Here is a 20615-nt window from a genome sequence, read left to right on the forward strand (position 1 = left end):
TTACACCATATCATTTGTTTAGTTTATAAGAATGAGATGACACTAGAGAGTTTCCAATTAACCCTCAACTCCCAAATGCATGCATGGCTCTTAGGTGAGGTCACTTCTAGGCAATGAATGTATGCATGCTATCCAATCCATTTCACCCCACAATTTATTTGCTTGTCGTTTTTCTAGGGTTTCTGAGTACGGAAGGTCTCTCGGTCGGTACGGGCCAGTTAGGAAAGAGAAAGTGCACTGTGCCATAAAACTTTTCTTTCTTTTTTTTCATTATCAAAATGCTACCATCTTGCATTAACATTCATGGTCAAGGAGTTCGGCAGCATAATAATGGCTACACGTTTTCTATTGTTTTGGTGATATAGCCCACGACGTGAAGGAAAGAAGCACACAAAATCAACTTTAGGTTTGCTTTCAGCGTCCACAATCTTTTGTTTGGTGCTTGAATTTGTGAGTGTGTCGATTTAAGGTTTGGAATGTGATGGGAGATTAACTATTTGTTGCCTTTTTAGCATTGTAGCTTTTGTCGTGTGATCGGTTTTCAAACACGAGGAATCAGGGAATGTATTGCCTTTTGTTGGAAGGAAATTGACCAGTTTTAGACTTTATGGAGAGTTCAAAAGAATGATTAAGGACCTTTAATTTCACTCACTATCATCAAATTAAAAGATAAATGTTCCATCGGAAGTTAAAAGTGGGTTATTTTCGCCTAAACGTTTTCACCTTATTACACCAATCATTGATAAAACAAAAATATAAATTAACAAAAACAAAAGTGGGTTTCTTTTAATTTCAATTGGAAATCTTTAACTCTCATGTTATAGAAATCTTTAGGTTTAGCTTGATCACACTATTAGATATCTTACCTCAATATTTGTTAATTAAGGTATTTTTCGATCTTGATTATTGCATAAGCTATTTGAACATCTTTCACTTGATTTCAGTTCAGACGTATATATTTTGACTCAATCTTAATTATTGTATTAGGGAATCTTTTGATTAACATTGTCAAAATATTGTTTTTACTCTATATAGTGATATACCTTTAGTTTGACCTCAATTGAAGAATCTTTCGGTAAGTCCTTTGTTAGACTTGATAAACTGATTAAGATCCAACTCTCTCTAAACTTTCATGTATAACAAATGCTAATGGTTTAAAAGTATGGTCGATGCATGATACTAAGATTAATTATATTTTAAATTTTTACAAATATGATAATGTTAGTTTTTAATAATCTCTAAGAATAAGTTCTTCTTTTAGTTAATCGTTTATGGAAACAAGAATGTTATCAATACAAAAATTTTATTATATTTATGAAATGTGCCAAATTGGGTTTTCTCCTTCTAAAAAAATAAGTAACAAAGATTCCAATTATTTTTAAACAACTAAAAACGAACATAATCTTCCACGTTTTAAAGTTTGAAGATTTCAAGTCTAACCAATGTTAGTCTAATAAAGAATTTTCACCTTGACGATGTTGAGAAGTCACATGCATGGTAGGTAGCCATTGAAGAAAGGCAAATTCCATAAGGTCCAGCTAAGTCCAGAAATGGCTAAATCCTAATGAAGTTTCCTCATAACTTTCATCAAACGTAGATTTTTCTCACTTTATTAGGAACATACATTATGGATTTAATTAATCAGAAATATCATAAACTAAATGAGTGTGGGAAGAATGAATACGTGAGAATTGATTATTATATGGCATGTCAAAAACCGTACCCTAGATGCCTCCAAATTAAAAAAATATTTGTACGTGAATTTCCTTTTCTAGTTGAAGTTTAAAATTATTACTTGAAATTTGATAATATTGTGTGTTCCACAAAAGCGCGTCACAAGTGATGAAGGAACCGGAGAAGAAGGAAAATGGTTCGTACGGATTTGACGACACTATTTCTTCACACGTGCACTGTCATCTGAGACTGCTAGCTGTTAATGTGCTCTCTTACATTTAAAATAATGGTTCTTTTTTTGTTTCAACCCATAAGATGCTCTATGTATCAAAACATAAATTAATTTTAAGGTATGATAATTTTGTTCATCAAATGTATAATATGGATAATTTAGGGTCCTCAAATTTAAATGTATAATTATTAAACAAAAATTAATTTTAAAAATAAAAATAAATAATTATTATATTAATTAATTTAGATATTATTTTATAAATTAAAATATTATTAATATCTAAAATAATTTTCATCAAAAATAAAAAATTTAAAATTAATTTTTAAATTGATATTTAATATTAAAAAATTTAGTTACCAACTACTTTATATAAATTAGTTTTCACTATATTAATTAATTTAAAATTTAAAATAATTATTAGCAAATTAATATTAAATACTAATTTAAAAATTAATTTTATAAATTTTTATTAATAATAAAAACTACTTTAAATATATAAAAAAATTAACTTATAAAATAGTGTTCAATTTAATTATTATAGTAATTAATTACTTTTTTTATTTTTAAAATTAGTTTTTATAATGATATTTTTTAAATAAAAAATAAATTTATAGTACTGTGGACACTACTAAATAAATATTTTTTTTTTAATTTTTTGTAACAGTCAATAGTTTATAAGTTAAAGTGTGTGATTAGCATCGAGTGACAATGATTTGTTGTGGATTTTGTAATGAAAAAACTCTCTTCTAAAAGTTTTAAAGCAAATTTTATTAAACAATTAATTTAATCAATAATATTTTAGTGGATCTTGTTCTAATAAGGTTGAGTTTTTTCTAGAAAAACTTATTTTGCTTTTTCTTCCGGTTTTTACAATTTTCAGGTGCGGTGATATTCGATTGGTTTTTCCTTTCGTCGAGATGAGTGAGGAACCTCCAAAGGCACTCTGACAATCAAGTTAGTCCGAGTATAATGTGTAGGTAAAGTTGAGAGAGAAAGATTACCTTTTGTGCTGGGTCTCCTCTGATATTTATGCCTTTTGGATTGGTTTATTTAAGTTATCATGGGTCTGCTCGTGGATCCAAAAGAGGGGTCAATCATGCCTTAATCATGATTTACAACTAAATTGGCTTAATTACGACTAATTTTAAGTTTACGGGATATGTTTGGATTAAGAGAGTCATTTGACCTTCTCGACTATCTGGTAGTACATTTGTCTCCCTAGTTCGAGTGGAGCGATTTGAGTGTCATGTAGAGTTTGTGTAAAAGAAAAATTGCTTTATCTTTAGCTAGATGCTCATATCGGGTCATATGCCCCCCAAGCCCTAGTAGATGAACTTTATGCAAGACCTTACATGGCTGATAAGTCGGGTAGCTGCTACTCTGTGTGACTGGCACTTCCGCATGACTGTTATGCCATGTGATTGCTCATGTGCCCTCGAAGCCGAGTAGGGAAGTTCATTGTTACGTTCGAGGTGCGTGGATGTGACATGCTGTCAGGATGCGTAGAGTCGCATGATCTGGACCGTTGACGTCGAGTTGATCCAATGGTGCAAATTAAGAGTGACAGTTCGTATTTGCCCATTCCTCCACCTATAAATAAGAGTGGTGGTGGGTTCCATCTTTCATGCGTTAACCGTGAATTTGCTTAGAGAATCTGAGAGCCGAGAGTGTTTGCCTTATAATCTGTGTGTACTAGTTGAAGAGTCTTTGGAGGTAACCATGTCTTCCCTTTCTGTCACCACTTTATTTTCATTTGTGTGTCAGGGAGTTTGAGTAGGGGAAGGTCGATGGTCGTAGATATTAGTTCTAGTGATACTAAGAGCACTGAAAAGTCCTCTCGATTGGCCAATCTTGTAGGTAGGGATGATTTAGGGCTTGTAGCATCTTCTTCTTCTTCCTTGAGTTGGGCTGCAATCTAGGCCTTTCGGTTGCTTTGTGATTGTTGAGCCTTAAGGCCACCCCTAGGTCTTTCTTGCATTATTTCAGTATGAGGCCGGGAGACCAGATAAGTTGGATAAGTTGGGTATCTTTAGTTAGCCAATCGAAAAACAACCTCCTTTCTCCTTTTACCACATCTTATAAGAACTTCAATGGGAGTTTCTTCAAGGTCGTGATTGAGGAGGAAGGCCACCAATATTTTTATGATGGCGAGACTCCCAGGTTTCCCTTTTATTGGACAAAGGATCTGACACGCTTTCATATGTGGTCGAGGTCCCTGATGACTGAGGACGATCTGGAAGTGTTGTCTGTTTTGGACGGGCTTCCCCGCAAGATCCCAACTCGACCTCTTGTTTGTGCCTACTTGTCCCCTCAAAAAATCATTGATTTTGATGGTATGTTATTCTACTCGTCTTAGCGTATTTCTAATATGATGACATTTTTGTCGTGTGCAAGAATAATGGCAAGCATGGCACCGGAAGGTGGTAATAAGGATTAGTTCCGAGAGCTTCTCATGAGGAGGCAAGCTCAGAGAGCCGAGAGAGGTGTTAGATCTTCCACACATGTTGTGGAAGCTGTCATTCTAATAATTGTGGTGCCAGCAACAGAGAGCACTTGTCCTCTCATCAATCCAAAGAAGAGAACAAAAGAAGACCATAGAAAGGATCATGGTCGCTCTTTTCGGTGTCACAGAGAGTGTTCCACTTCAGGCAAGTCCCCTAAGAAAGGTCACGGAACCAGAGGGTCGAGCTCAACTAACCTTGATTTCTTAGGTCACGATCTCTGAGTGGCTAAGGGGGTGACAATTACACTCAACCCCTACGAGCAAGACGCCTACTTGTTGGCTCGGCCTTCCCAAGTCCACGATGCGTTCATGGAGTTATGCTTGTGCACCCTAGTTCTCCGCAAGCGCATGGCTTCCGACCTGATGAAGTGAGACAAGAGTGTGACTAAATTGGATAGCTTGCGCTCTCAGTTAGAGGATTTGGCTGTCAACCTCCAATCGACCTTGAACGAGAATAGTGGTCTCTTGGCTAGGAATCAATACCTAGAAGCCGAGATAAGCCACTGGAAAAATTTGTGTGTTGAGGCTGAGAGGGTGGGGAAAGAGCTCACCATGAAGGCAGATGAGAATATCTGAGGGCTCAAGGAAAGTTTTTCGGACATGACCCTCTCGAACTACCTGTCCAAGGAGAAGATTAAGAAGTTAGTGAAGGACTTGGAGGTTGTCGAAGACAATGTATTAGATCAACATGAGCTCGACTTCCAAAAGGCTCTTCAGCAAGCAGGGTTCTTCTACAACATTCCTTTGGACAAGGGAAAGTTCGATGTCGTCAAAGACTTCTACCAGGGCCAACTTATACCTATTGAGGATATTCCGAATGCCCGAGAAGTCGTGTCGGCTCCTCCAGGGACTCCCGGCACCAAGAGGATAGATGTTCATCCCTAGGCTTTCTTTGTTTCTCTTTTTGACTGGACACACATGTTTAACCTTTTTGTAAACGTGTGCCATATTTTGTGTAAATTGGCAGCCTGTCTGCCTTTAATGGAATGTACTTAACTTCTCATGAAACTGTTTCCTTTTCGCTTTACATGTTTTCACTCGCTTACGCTTTCTTCCTTTAATCAGCTCTCGGTAGGGATTCACTTAGGTGAATTCTTCCTTTGCCGAGAGGATTCTTTAACGCACTCTCGACACAAATTTACTTAGGTGAATTCTGCCTTGACCGAGAGGTTTCTTTAAAATGCTCTCGGTAGGGATTCACTTAGGTGAATTCTTCCTTCGCTAGAGGTTCCTTTAACGCGTTCTCGACAAGGATTCACTTAGATGAATTTTACCTTGGCCGAGAGGTTTCTTTAATGTTCTCTCGGCAAGGATTCACTTGGGTGAATTCTTCATTCATCGAGAGGTTCCTTTAATGCGCTCTCAGTAGGGATTCACTTGGGTGAGTTCTTGCTTCACCGAGAGGTTCCTTTAACGCACTCTCGGCAGGGATTCACTTGGGTGAAATCTTCCTTCGTCGAGAATTTCCTTTAATACGCTCTCGGCAGGGATTCACTTTGGTGAATTCTTCATTCGCCAAGAGGTTCCTTTAACGCACTCTCGGCAGGGATTTACTTAGGTGAATTCTACCTTGGTCGAGAGGTTTCTTTAACGTGATGTCAGCAAGGATTCACTTGGGTGAATTCTTCCTTTGTCGAGAGGATTTTTTAACATGCTCTCGGCAAGGATTCACTTAAGTGAATTCTACCTTGGTCGAGAGGTTTCTTTAATGTGCTCTCGGTAGGATTCTTTAACGCGTTCTCGGCAGAGTTTCAGTTAGGTGAATTCTACCTTGGCCGAGAGGTTTCTTTGTCGTGTTGTCGGTAGTGATTCAATTATATAGATGACAAGTTTGCTTTCATTCATATGATGTCTCGTTAAAACCTACTTCAACCAAAACTCTTTTTTGGGGAAAAAGACTGGTAGTAGGAAAAGGTACATCTACAATACATATTAGCTAAAGTACATTTTCAAGCGGCTTGCATTTAAGGTCCTTGACACTTCTCCACCATCTAACTGCTGCAAATGGTAGGATCCATTGTGTAGGTTTTCTTTGACTTTAAATGGTCCCTCCCAATTCGAACTGAACTTACCCTTTGCTGAAGTCTTGCGAGCTTCTCCTCTCATCCTCCATACGAGATCACCTTCGTGGAATGACCTTGGTTTGGTTTTATAGTTGTATCTCTTGGACTCCCTCTGTTTACATGCTTATTCCCAGGGTTGTCAAACTCGCGAGTCTACGTAGACTCGTGGGAGCTCCGTAGACTCGACTCGTAGACTCGTAAGAGTCTACTCTCATTAAAAAAATAATAATAATAGTTTCCTAGAGCATTTTTACTTCTATTAGAAGATGCAGATCTATTAACCTCACTTGAATTTGATCCACTCCCTCCCACACATTCCTTAAAAAATATACTGCTCCTTTAAATTCAATTTATGCCAAAAAAAACAAATGTGCAGCAAGCCCAATTAAAAAAACAGACTTACAGCAGCCCAATAAAAAAACACATAATCCCTTCTCTACCCTAATTTCACTCCACCCATCTCTAACCTTAAATGATAAGCAGTAACCTGCAACCACCGCGACGCCACCACCTGCAACCCGTGACCACCGCGACGCCACCACTGCAACCCGCGACCACTTGTAACCCGCGACCACTACACGCTCCGCTTGATTTACCGTCACACTCCACAGAAGAACTCGACAAACGACACCGTTTTGGGGTTTAAAAAAATCCAGTTGGACTCGCCAACTCGGACCAGAGTCGTGAGTCCACTGCGATTTCACCGAGTCTGCGCCGAGTCCACCGAGTTTACCCATAAAACGAGTTTACTAAGGAGTTAACTCGGTAAGGCAAAGTGGGCACGTAAACTCGGACGAGTCAACGAGTTGACTCGCGAGTTTGATAACCATGCTTATTCCCATATATTTGCCTTATTGCGCAATTGTTGAAGCAAATTCAGCCTGGTCTTCAGGCATTCGTCATTCAGCTTGAGGTTTTCGAGTTCACGCTAGATTGTCGGCTCCCCGACCTCAACTGGTAGTGTGGCATCCGTTCCGTAGGTGAGGTTGTACGGGCTTTCCCCTATAACCGAGTGTGGGGTGCACTTATAGGCCTAGAGGACTTTGAGAAGCTCTTCTGTCCACCTTCCTTTCGCGCTGCCTGACCTCTTCTTTAACTCGGTCAGAATGACCTTGTTTGTGGACTCACCCTGTCCGTTAGTTTGTGGGTGTTCCACTGAACTCGTTTTGTGCTGAATGCCAAGACTGTTATAGAACTCATAAAGCTTTCAGTCCGTAAATTGTTTCCCATCGTCAGTTATAATAGTGTGTGGAATGTCGAATCAACATACTATATCCTTCCAAACAAATTTTTTTACTTGTTGAGCAGTGATTTTTGCTAGAGGTTCTGCCTCAATCTACTTTGTGAAATAATCCACTTCTACCAACAAGAATCTTCTTTGCCCTATTTTTGGTGCAAAATGGTTGATTATATTCATCCCTTATAAGGCAAGCAACCATGAAGAATTGATATTTTTCAAGTCATGAGGGTGGAGGTGTAGGAGGGACCACGCTCTTGGCAATTCTGGCATCGTTTAACAAAATCAGCACAATCGGCTCCCAGGGTGGGCCAATAATAGCTTGCTCTAAGTACTCTCGTCACCATTGTTCGCGCTCCCGAGTGTAGGTCGCATGCACCATGGTGTAGCTCCTTTAAGATGTATTCGACCTCGGCTTTAGATACACATTTAAGCAGCGGAGTTGAGAAACCTCTTTTATACAAGTCATCACCCACTAAGACAAATCGAGAGGCCTTCTTCGCAATTGTAAGGTCGCGACATTCCTTCCCAGCCTTCCGATCTTCCAGCACACCCTTGATCTCATAAATACAATCTACTTCCGGTCGTCATGCATTCTTCGATTCCAACTGATAGAGTAAATAAAGTTTGTTGTATGACAGTGTCGTGTCGGCCTTTCTGTTTACTACTGGCCAATTTTGACAAGATGTCAGCTCGAGAAATATCTTCTCACTTTATGTGATGTATGGTGAAACTTTCACATCCTACCATGATGCTGACCACTCGGTGATAATACTTCAGGAGCAAAGGATCTTTCACTTGATACTCCCCGCTTATATGACTAACTGTTAATTGTGAGTCTGTCTTACATTCAACTTTTTAGGCTCCCATGTTTTTAGCCAGTAACAACCCAGCTATGAGAGCTTCATACTCAGCTTGGTTGTTTGACGCTTTGAAACCAAAGTGTAAAGATTATTCTATCTGGAGACTTCTCGGCTCTTTGAGAACAACTTCTGCTCCTCCTTCGCCTTTATTGGAAGACCCATCAACATTAGGGATTGCAAAGCAGGGTAGGCCATGCAAGCTGGCCTGCGGCCTGCTAGTAAAAAACATAGGGCAATGGCAAGGCAAGTTGCACTAAAAGAAATAAGTTTTCCTTTTCCATTTATATTCATTCATTCCAATGATGCAACTATGTTTATTGTAGTAGTGTTTATGTTTAATGTTTTTGAATTAGCTATTTTTATTGTTTTTAAAATTGAAGAATATTGATATTTTATTTTTTATCTTAATTGAATTATTCATGTTTGACTATGTTTGAAATGGAAGAAAACATATTGATGTTTGATAGTAGTAAATATAGGTTCAATTTGACAAGTTTTCAATAGCAAAAAGTAAAAATCATTGTCTCTGAACTTCTAAAAAAAAAAACGAATGCGGGCTGACACTTATGCGGGGCGGGGTAGGGAATCCAACCCACATTCATTACACAAGGCGGGTCAAGTGTGGGGCGAGCTGACTTGCTTTGCCATCCCTAATCAACGTATAAAATCTATGATGCTTCTGACTCCAAGTTGTCTTGCAGCTCCGAGGTAAAGTCGACTAAACACTGCAACTTGATAGGCCCTCTCGATTCATACTTAATTCTGAACTCTGATAACTCTACCGGCCACGAGTAAAAACATATCGGGCCATCGATTTGTAGATGGTTGTAAAGATCAACCTAGGTTATTTATATAGAACTGCTCAAGCAGGATCTCTTTGAAACTTGGATTCCGAGCTTGGGAGCCTTGTGTACTACTCAACCCAACATGGATATTAACCACTTTTAGTTGACCATATATTTCCCTAGTAACCACTTTATTGCATTTATAACCACACTAACGTGACCGCAAAGTTCGGCACAAATACTTGTAACAAAAGTGGTTACTAGTACATGTCATGGTCCTCTCAAACTTATAAATACAACTATAGGAAGTATTTCTCACTAACTTATTACTTGATATTCACTTGTTACTCAGAGATTATTATACTCTTATTGACTTGAGCTCTAGAAAGTCTCCTGCAGGTAGACTTCTACTCGGTACTGGTGATAAAGCTCGACCATCATCCAAGGAGAAAGTTGGTCTTCATCAATTACTTGGATTCAACATCTCGAAAATCCGGTAAGAATAATTACCAGTTACATAGATCCTATTTAAAATCCAAACTATTTCAAACTTTAGATAGTGAAACAAATTTTACAAGATAAATAATAAAAAATAAATATTTTGTAGAAGAATCAATAGTTATTGAAAGTTTATAATTACATTTTCATCAACTCTCAATTCCCCAAATTAAAGAATTTGGTTTCTTTCCAATCCTATTTTGAAATCCAAACGATTTCAAATTTGTGATAGAAAGCATATTTTTTAAAAGATATTAATAAAAATATTTTTTTAGAGGATTAAACAATTATTACAAAGCCTAAAGTTATATTTTTACTAATTATCAATTTGGTTTTTGAACTAACTTTTTTCCTTTGTGTAGAATTTTTTCCCTGATAAGTAGGATAAAGGAGAACCTTTGATGATTATGACAAGATAGCAGAACTCAGGATGATCACAGATCGAAGCTTCAGACCATATTACTAAGGTGGAGGAGGAAACTGTTTTAGGTATAGTGAGACAACAAAGTTTTGGACTCGATACTTTTGTTATTCCTGTGTACATTTCCCTACTAGACACATTTGACTTCTCTCAATGTTAAACATTTCAGTGATACAACTATGGGTCATATAAGTTTATATTTTCATTTATTTTTTTGATATTATAATAATTACATTTAACTTATAATTCATTTTGTTAGGTACATGGACAAATTTAGTGTGGAGCAAGGTAAATCAAACATATATGGATTTGTTGAGGCTCAATCCATCCAAAAAGTCGGGAACATGAAGTTCCAATCCAACCGTACTTGATAAGTGACTCAAAGAGACATATATACTTGACTCCATGCATTGAAGGGTTAGTTTTTTAACTTGTTTTGTTAATTATATAACTAGTTTGTTTGTCATTCAATGTAGATCCCATTAGCACCTACTTGTAATTATACTTAGGGATTGCACAATGGTGTGGTTTTGTTCGTTTCAACGAAAATCCAATGATGAAATGAAAAACTTATTACAATGGTAACTTTAATGTTTTTTTATTATATTTTAAAAATATAACTTGACTAATATATGTGTTTACTATAAGTAGAATTATGGTTGGAACAAATATTTTTAAGTGGAAGAAGTAGAATAACACTACAAGAAAATCATGAAATAGAAATCAGTTTTTAGAAACTAAAAATAATTAGTACATATAGTGACTAAATTAGAGACCATTTTAGAGACTAAAAAAATTCTGGTTTCTAAATTAGTTTCTATTATTGTTAAATGGTTTCTAAATTGGTATCTAATTAGCAACTAAGGTTTTTGCTACTAATTATTTAGATTCTAAATTTGTAACCAAGGTGTCTAATTATTTAGATTATTTTCAAGCAAATTTTTAGTATCTAATTTAGCCATTATAATCTCATATTACTTATTTAACATATATGTTAATAGACATTTTATTTTGCTAACATTAAAATATGGTTTATGAATAATAATTACAGCAAATTTGATTATATGCTAGTAATTGTCTACATATTTGATAATATTTATATGTAATTATCTATTGATAAATATGCATTTAATTATTATGAATAAATTTATATTTAATTACATACAGATTTTTAAAATTCATAAATGACTACTATCTATTTTATCTATAGATTTTTTTAGTTGATATGTAGGTAACTTTATTTTATCTACATATTTTTTGCATTATTTATGAATTTTTATAATAAATAATAAGAATGGTTTTTAAAATGATAATAATTAAAAATGGATATTTTTAAATACATAGTGAAATTATAAAAAAATTAAAAATAATTTTGTTAAATGATTATTGAGGATAGATATTTACAGGGTTATTAATATTATTATTATTACCAATTTATTAAATATATTTTATAAACTAAATTTCTAATCGATAATAAAAAACATAAAGTTTTTTTTCATATTTTAATATATATGTTTATATATATACACACACACAAACTATATTTTTTAATATTTAGTTTTAATTAGTAATGTACTTTTAATATTACATATTCAAATAAAAATTCATACTTTTAAAAATATATTATATTTATTAAATTTAATGAATACTACATATATGTAACAAATAATAATTAGTAATATTATTATATATAAAATATAATATTTAATTAAAAAATTTAAATTTATATAAATAAGAATATATATTTTTAAGTATGTTAACATCATTTGTTATCACATTGAAAAATAATATGAAAACAAAAAAGACTAAATTCATTTAAAAAGAACTAAAAAAATTTCAAAAATAGACTTAACAACTGTATTTGAAGAATTAAAAAAATAAAAAATAAAATGACAACAAAAGAACATTTTTTAATATGTAAAATTATTCATTCATTTATGTATGAGTAAAATTATTAAGAAATAAATAACTTTAGTTGTGAAAAAAGGTTTAAAGATTACAACTATTTTCACTGTAAAACGATAGTTTCATAATTTTATGTCCAATAAATAAAAAGACGACTATTTAGCCACATTTTAAATACGGATTTATAAGAACAGTTATGGTAAAGAAAAAATAAGATGGCTGAACAAAGTAAAAAACTATGGTAAGAAGAACTTGGTTTAGCAAACTTTTACTAACAAAATAAAATATTAGCAAAAAAAAAGTCATTTAGAACTAATAAAATAAAAAAAGTTAGAATAAATTATTAAATTGAATAAAAAATTATGACAAAAATGAAAAGATGAAGATTTCAATTTTGCCCATTACTAATCAAACTCAAAATAACAGAAATAACTTTAAACACAACCTTTATTGTCTTTTTATTGGTCAAAGCCAAAATGGATTGGAGTTGTTTGGTTTCTTGATGCTGTTTGGTAGACAGTGGACTATTTGTCTGTGGTATCATCATCATCATCCTTTTTCTTGGTAGGGCTTTACAGGTGTTCTCTTTTCTCCATGAACGTGTGAATTTGACCACAATCCAACTTACTAAAGCCTCCTACATATCTCCACAAAATGAACCTTTTTTTTCTTCTTTCTCAATAACATCAATCCATCCACATAATAAAATATTACAATTTGCTTTTCTTTATAACAACTTCTAATATCCACAATTCTAAGAGTATATTTTTAGTCATCAAAAAATTATTATTTTTTATCATTGTAACTTTCCACACATCTAACACACGCACCTAACACTTAGAAATGCATGAATTAGAAGTGAAGGGAGAATATGTATTATACATGTTAAAAACTTAAGATATAATAATTTGAAAATCTTTCTCTTTATACATATATACTTATATAATATCTTATTTATTTCTTCCCTACTTTCAACTTACTTTCAATTCTTTTTATACAATTATATAATAAACTGATATATCTTGATATATCTTAGTTTATAATATAAATTAAAAATAACTATTTCAACATTTTGTTAGATATTTTAATTCAATTAGAGATAAAGTTAATTCATAGTGGATGTAAATATAATCTTATAAACTGATTTTGTAAGATTAAATTAAATTTAAAGTTCACTTCTTAAGATGATATATATATAATCATGTAAAATCTATCATAATAAAAATTTATATTCATTTGATATATAATATAACTTATTATTGATCCTATCAAACTATCCATGATTATTTAATCTCACACATAAATTGATGAATATCAACGTGAAACATTAATTAAATATAAAATAAATTCATAATATATAAGTTAGATAACTTAAAATCAAATTCTTAAACACTTATAAGTATTTCTTCATAATTTAAAAGCAACACACAAAACATTCTCCCACGTTAAAATAAATTTTCTTGTTGCTAAAATATTTGACTATCATAATTTATTATATTGATTTCATATTCTTTTTGTTTTATCTTATACTTCCGATTTACTGGATAAAATACATTTTTTTTTATGATAGGGTGAGCATATATATTTTTCAATTTACTAGATAAAATACAATATTTTTTATGATGCGGAGGCCATATATAGTAAAACTGAAGTACACTGTTATATATTTATACAGCAGATATGAACATGTGTCAACCCATGGAATTATGGCCATATGAAGTAAAGGTAAGTTGGACATATGGCATCCATGCATGCATGTGTGGTGGCAGTTTTTGGAAGAGCAAAAGGCAAAACTAATTGGTCCTCCACCGTACCATATAGAGAATCAATTGAAAACCTTAAAATTAAAAAAAAAAAAAATAAGAAGAAGAAATAAATGGAAGTAAGAGGGACAAAGAAAGAGTGCAAAAGTAGTCAAGTAACGCAGGCGATATGAAAGAATGCATTGAAATGCGTTGCAAAGCACATTAAATACAAATACTGTAAAGTAGTCCTTGTTTGGTGTGACACATAAAATAAGGCACATTTTATTTAGGAAACAAGGGCCCAGAACGCGGTTTTGGTGCTGAATACAGAGAAGCCACAGCTGTGCCTGATTGCAATGCAAAAGGGTTTTCACTTCACACTCATTTTTCACTTCACTCTAACTTGCTTCTTTTTTTTATCAGTATACTTTTTATAATCTCATTCCACTCATTATGGCTTAGTAGATTAGATGAATTTTCATTATGGGTTAGTACAATTAGGTGAATTTGTATATTTTTTAATTTTTTTTATATATTTATTTAATACAATTAAAATAGATTGATTAAACTTATCTATTTATAATCATACAATTAAAGTTCACCTATTTCATTAAGTATTATCACAAAAATAATAGGTGAAAATCAAAGTTTCAATCTATAATTAAAAAAAATAAATATAGGAAACATTTAAATTATTCAAATATTATTAAACAACATTCTAGTTTAAAAAAATTAAATTATTAACTTATATAATTAAATTAATAAATAATTATAATTAAAAATAATTAAAAATGAATAATAATAATAATAAAGAGTTGTTAATAGATTACAAGTCAAACCATTTTCAATTGATTTAAACTTATTTAATTTATAAATTAAGTAAACCAAATTTTATTTAATTCACATTAATTTTTTTTTTAATTTAATTCCTCTCAAATTTATAATAACCATTTGACGTTGATGTAATCCTCCTCGACTCTAATGGTTGAAATTGTGTAGGATTGACAATAAAATATAAGTTGATGATCGAAGAGAAGCTTGATTTTCAAGACTTAAGAGAAGTTAGACTAATTTTTGGAAATGTTCTGGGCTAGTTTCTAATAGAATAAATAATCTAAAGAAAACTAACAATGAGTATAAATTGTGCACTAATTTTAACAGCAATTCAATATTATATTCAAAGCTGAAAATCATGTATATGAGTGTCCTATTTATGAGAGAAAATAATCCTATGGTGTTGAAGAAATATCCTAATCGTGTGGTATTGTGTAGCTTGCACGTTAGATTTATTAACTTATATTAGTTTTGCTCCAAATTCAAAGACTGGAAATAAATGCTAATACTAGCACAAAATACAATACCTATAGATCTATTTTACTTTCTAGATTTTATTTATAAGGTTTTGGAAAAGAACTCTTTATTTAAAGTTAATTTATGACTCTTCAATGTAAAGTTAATTTATGACTCTTCAATGTAGCTCCTCTATTGAATCTTCTTCTTTCAAACTAGTAGTGCTAAGTAAGTACATCATATTTATTAGTTTAAACTTTGACACCTCTACATACCATCATGCATATGGTGATACAATTTTTATTTATTATAGAAAATAAATACTGCTAATAAACTCTGATGCAGTAGTACATTTTGTGGGTTTATCTGTATTTAATAGTCTTATGAAGTGAGACTATTACATCAATTTTATCGAATAATAAAGAATGTATTGAAGTATGTTAAGAGAATGTATCAGCATTATTTATTACTATGGAGTTAGAACAAACCTATACACTCATATTTATCACAGTTTTGGGTAGTCTATAAAACTTTAAACTGATTGATGTCATTTTCTAATAAAATATTAATTTTTTTTTAGTAAAAGTGATTTAAATAGCGGTATATTTATTATTTTTATTAATATGTGAAAACCTTAAACCAAAGTCGTTATAAAATGAAAAAAAAACATGATTTAAATTTAATTCAAAAGAGAGAGAAAACATTATTTAATCAAAACTGTTTTATTTGCACTAAAATTACTATACGTTTAATTTTGGCTTTTAAATTAATTGATGTTTTTATTTTGCAATAAACTGTCATTCTTTAACTTTTAGTTTGTTCCAAAATAAATTACAGCAATATTTATATTTAATGTAGAAAAAATAAGGCGCGTACAAAAAATATAAAATATTATTTTAATTTAGTAGAATGAAATTATCTTAAAAAAACTGCTTCAAAAGGTAATAAATTTAATTCTAATTTAAAATAAACTTACATTTTTCTTAGATTGAAATAGTATAATGTATAAAAGATTATTGATTTTTTAATAATTGTCTTAAAACACATGTCAACCGTGTTTTATTGTTGGATTACTATGTAAGCGATTTAACATTTGCAATGTATAATTATTAATTTGATTAAAAAATGAATAAAATTGTGTGGGTATTAATTAAATATATCCTTACCATTTACGATTTTCCTTTTCCGAAAAACACTCAATTGGGGAAAACAATCATACAAACACAATAATTTAATTTCTTTTACGAAAATCGACACGATTTAGAAATATGTCATGGCAATGGAATTGTAACCTTAATTTTTTTCCTTTTAAAAAATATTTAATAAAAATTAATTTTTTATATATTAATATAATGTATTTAGAAATAAAATTACAAATATAGTAAGTAATACGTTATATTTATTTTTTTTTCTTTTTAAAACAAAAATTAATAAATTTAAATTATACTTGTAATTATATGATTGTAAAAATAATATTATATTTGTAAATATATTATATTTAAAAATAAGATTATAAGTACATTTATAAATATATTATTATATTTTCAAAAAAATAACATACGAAACCAAGTTACAACCAAAGAAATAAATTCTACCTAAAATAAAAACAGGTCAAAATACCTTCTTAATAAACATATTTAATAAAACTTGAATGAAATGTTTTTCCCAATAAGATCTTAAAAAAATATAATTTAATAAATTGATTACCATAATATTTCAATTTCCATTCTATATAACAATTAATATTATTTTATTTCTTTAAATTTAATTTAAAAAAAAATCAGACTATTGAATTAAGAATAAAATAAAAAAATAAAGGAGCATAAATTAAATTTTAACTTATAAATTCAATTAATTAAATTTTAAGTATAATATTTTAATAATTAATTAATTAAAATACAACTTTTATCAAAATAATTAAGGCTTGACTTGGGCAACTTGTTTTGAAAACAGACCGGTTTCACTTGTGTGGTTTTTGTGCCTGTGAATTGGGAAAAAGATTGTATGAGTTTGAGTTAAGAAAATTATTGAATGTGAGTGGTGGCAGATGAAGTACTAAAATGAGAATTGGGGCATGCAAGTACAGTGCAGTAAATGTTGAGTCTAAACCATTAACTTGGGTTGTTTATGTTTCAAAAACTGTTCACTCATAGTTGTCCATTGTCTTGGTCCTACTATTAACTTGGCTGTCAAAAACACGCATTGCTTCTATTACCATAAAAATATTCCATAAAATTCAATAATAATATTAGTAATAAATAATATTAACCTGGATTATTCTCCATGTTAGTTTACTAGGATGTTCTTTTTTTATCGTTAGAATGAAGGTTTGCTGAATTGTTTTATTTGGTCGTCATTATTGGACAAGCTTTTATAATAATAATAATAATAATAATACGTATCTGAAGGAAGCTTCACAGAGATAGAGGACTAAATGGTCATTTTAAGAACCAAGTCCTCTGTATTCAATCTCATTTAATTAAAATACATCTGGCACCAATCTCCCATCTTCAATATGGAAATTTTGGTACCTTAAAACCAAGTCTCAATCTATAAATACACCATCCTTACTTCCCCACTTCCAAGAAGGAAAACCAAAACCCCACACACACATCACAACAAATCTTCACACCAAAGAACCAATCTTGACTCAAACACTTTTTCACTCCACTGAAGAAAGCTAGCATCTTTGAGCCATCTATCAGAATGGTTAAGCCTGAGAACAAGATCCACACAGAATCATCAAAGCCATTGAGAGCACTATCTTCCTCATCATCACCACCATTAAGTGACAGCAAGAAGAAGTACAAGGGAGTGAGAATGAGAAGCTGGGGCTCATGGGTGTCAGAGATTAGAGCACCAAACCAAAAAACTAGAATATGGTTGGGATCTTATTCAACTGCTGAGGCAGCAGCAAGAGCCTATGATGCTGCACTACTTTGCCTTAAGGGCTCCTCAGCCAATCTCAACTTCCCTTCAAGCTCCTCACACTACATTCCTCAAGACACTCTCATGTCCCCAAAATCAATCCAAAGAGTGGCTGCAGCTGCTGCCAACAATTTTTTGGACAATGCTATTGTTGCTACCACCCCATCTTCTCCACCTTCTCCTCCTCTTGCTTCAACCTCTTCCTCTTCATTGGTCTCTTCCCCTTCAATGTCATCATCTCCCTCAGACCAAATTGATGATGATGTCTCACTTCTGTCACCATTTGGGGCCTACATTCCTCCTCCCCCTACTATTAACTGTGATCAACCAAATGATTCAATGGCTATGATGGAATCTTGGTATGGCTTGGAGGAGTTACAATCCCCAAAATATGTTGAGCAAATGCTAAGTGGGGCATTCTTTGACATTGATTCAACACAGTTGCTTGATGATCTGTATGAAGAAAGTGATATCCGTTTGTGGAGCTTCTGCTGAGAGATTTTCAAGCCGACCCATTTTTTTTTTTGGTTTACAAATTCATATTCGTTTGTCAGGTGTTGTTATACGAAGATATCAATCTCTGACAGTGACCAAATTAAGACTACATATGCTAGGGAAGAAATTCCTGATGGGATAAGACAATTTTTGGTCTCCCATTTCTGGATTTCTACACATATATATGTATTATTGATGCAATATTTGTGATGTCGAATTTGATAAAAGTTTTCTATGAATTATACATGAAGGTGGAAAATGACAGCATGTCTAAGTATAATCTATTTCTTTTTCTTCTTTTTTTCTTTCATAAAACAAGACGCGTTCGATAGTGTCAATTGCTTTCTTTGATTTTTATTAGTTTGTGTTATTATGAAAGAAATCTTTGGTCCATATAAGGTATATGGAAGGCATTTATTTGCACAGAAATATTTTATAAACGCCAACAAAAGGTTATTTGTTTGAAAATATATATTTTTTACTTTAATTTCAGTGCTCCATTTACATAAAAAAAATTACATGATCAGTCAGTAAAAAATTATTCTATTTGTGACTTTTAAACTTATCATCGTATTCTAATTAAAATGTTTATGGATTTAAAAAGATCAAAAATAAAAACAGAAAGTTTCAGTTTTTTTTTTTAATACTCAAATAATAGACTGTTATTTGCATGGGAAAATGTCAGAGATGCCTGTGAATTCACCGAGAAGGGGGAATCATACCCGTACAGAGTGTGGAAAATTGAACCATTGAAATGTGTGCCTTTTCTTGGACCATATTTAGTCTTGCCTAAAGAACAATTATGTTTTTCTTTGTGTCAATATTTCAAGTTAATTTATAACTGGAATAAATATTTTTTATATTCTTATTTATTCATGAATAACTAAATTATTAAATTTATAATAGTATTTTCAAAATTATTTTATTTTATTCATAGCTGGATGGAAATCTTTACACTAATAATATATTAAAATAAATCTCTTTTAAGTTTGTTATTGCATGCATTCTGTGAGAAACATAGAGAGCAATAAATTATAGTCCCTTTCCATCTTGTGTTACTATGGGCTTTATAGCCTATTGATCAATGTTCTAACTTCTAAATAGTTACTACGACAGTTTTGAGTTTGGTTTGAGAATGCTTTCAATTAAGTTGATTAAGGCGAAGGCCAAGATAATAATAGTTAAGATATCTAAGATAAATGATTATATTCTTCAATATGGCCTAAGTTGTTTGCATTAGTAGCATACATAGTATGAAGAAAAGAAACAATAATTTCCAAATCATGAGTTTTGATGCAAGCATAAAAGGATTAACGTGCATAGACAATATATTGATGAAGAATCATCAAGTTACCATAACTTTGAGTGAAGAAGATTGAAGAAGATAAAACTTTGATTAAAGCATCCATTTCTAAGCATCATATATTATACATGAAACCATAGAATTTGCATAGTTAGAAGAAGGAAAGACAAAGTTTGATGCTTTTTGGTGTAAGTATGAACTTGAATGACAAGGGTTGAGGCAATTTAGCAATTAGCACACATGAGCTGTCCTCTAATGAAGTGGGAGAGGGCATGGGATCCCATTCTCTCTTGTTTCTTTTACATTGTATCTGGTCTCAACTCTCAACAAGGTGCCCTTCATGGGTGCTTTCTTACAATGGAAATGTACAGAAAAAAGCTTTTTGCTTTTGGTATTACATGTTCATAGAGATATGTAGAGTGACCAGAGGATCAATCAACCCATTCATTTGACTATACTCTACAATTAGGGACCTATGCTTCTATTCATCAACATTTTGGTCCTACTTAAGATTATGTCCCTAATGCAAGCATTTTAATTAAACATCTTTTTCTATTTCATGCACATGAAAATGATATAACTAAATGACAATTTAAACGTTGCATGTTGAGACACAGCATGTGATCTCAAACCGTCAATCAAATCCAAGATTTGTAATTTACCTAATAAATAA

At 31.9% G+C, this 20615-nt stretch overlaps 1 protein-coding gene across 1 annotated transcript; it reads left to right on the forward strand.

Moving 5' to 3' along the window:
- The first annotated feature begins 17783 nt into the window (after positions 1-17783).
- LOC137826814 (ethylene-responsive transcription factor ERF014-like) lies at positions 17784-18906 on the forward strand. The gene has a single exon (XM_068632953.1). It carries the CDS (start codon positions 17923-17925, stop codon positions 18637-18639), a length of 717 nt encoding a protein of 238 aa, XP_068489054.1. The 5' UTR covers positions 17784-17922; the 3' UTR covers positions 18640-18906.
- Positions 18907-20615: the final 1709 nt, after the last annotated feature.

The sequence above is a fragment of the Phaseolus vulgaris genome, chromosome 8 (genome assembly GCF_000499845.2).
Source record: "Phaseolus vulgaris cultivar G19833 chromosome 8, P. vulgaris v2.0, whole genome shotgun sequence".
NCBI classification, from domain to species: domain Eukaryota; kingdom Viridiplantae; phylum Streptophyta; class Magnoliopsida; order Fabales; family Fabaceae; genus Phaseolus; species Phaseolus vulgaris.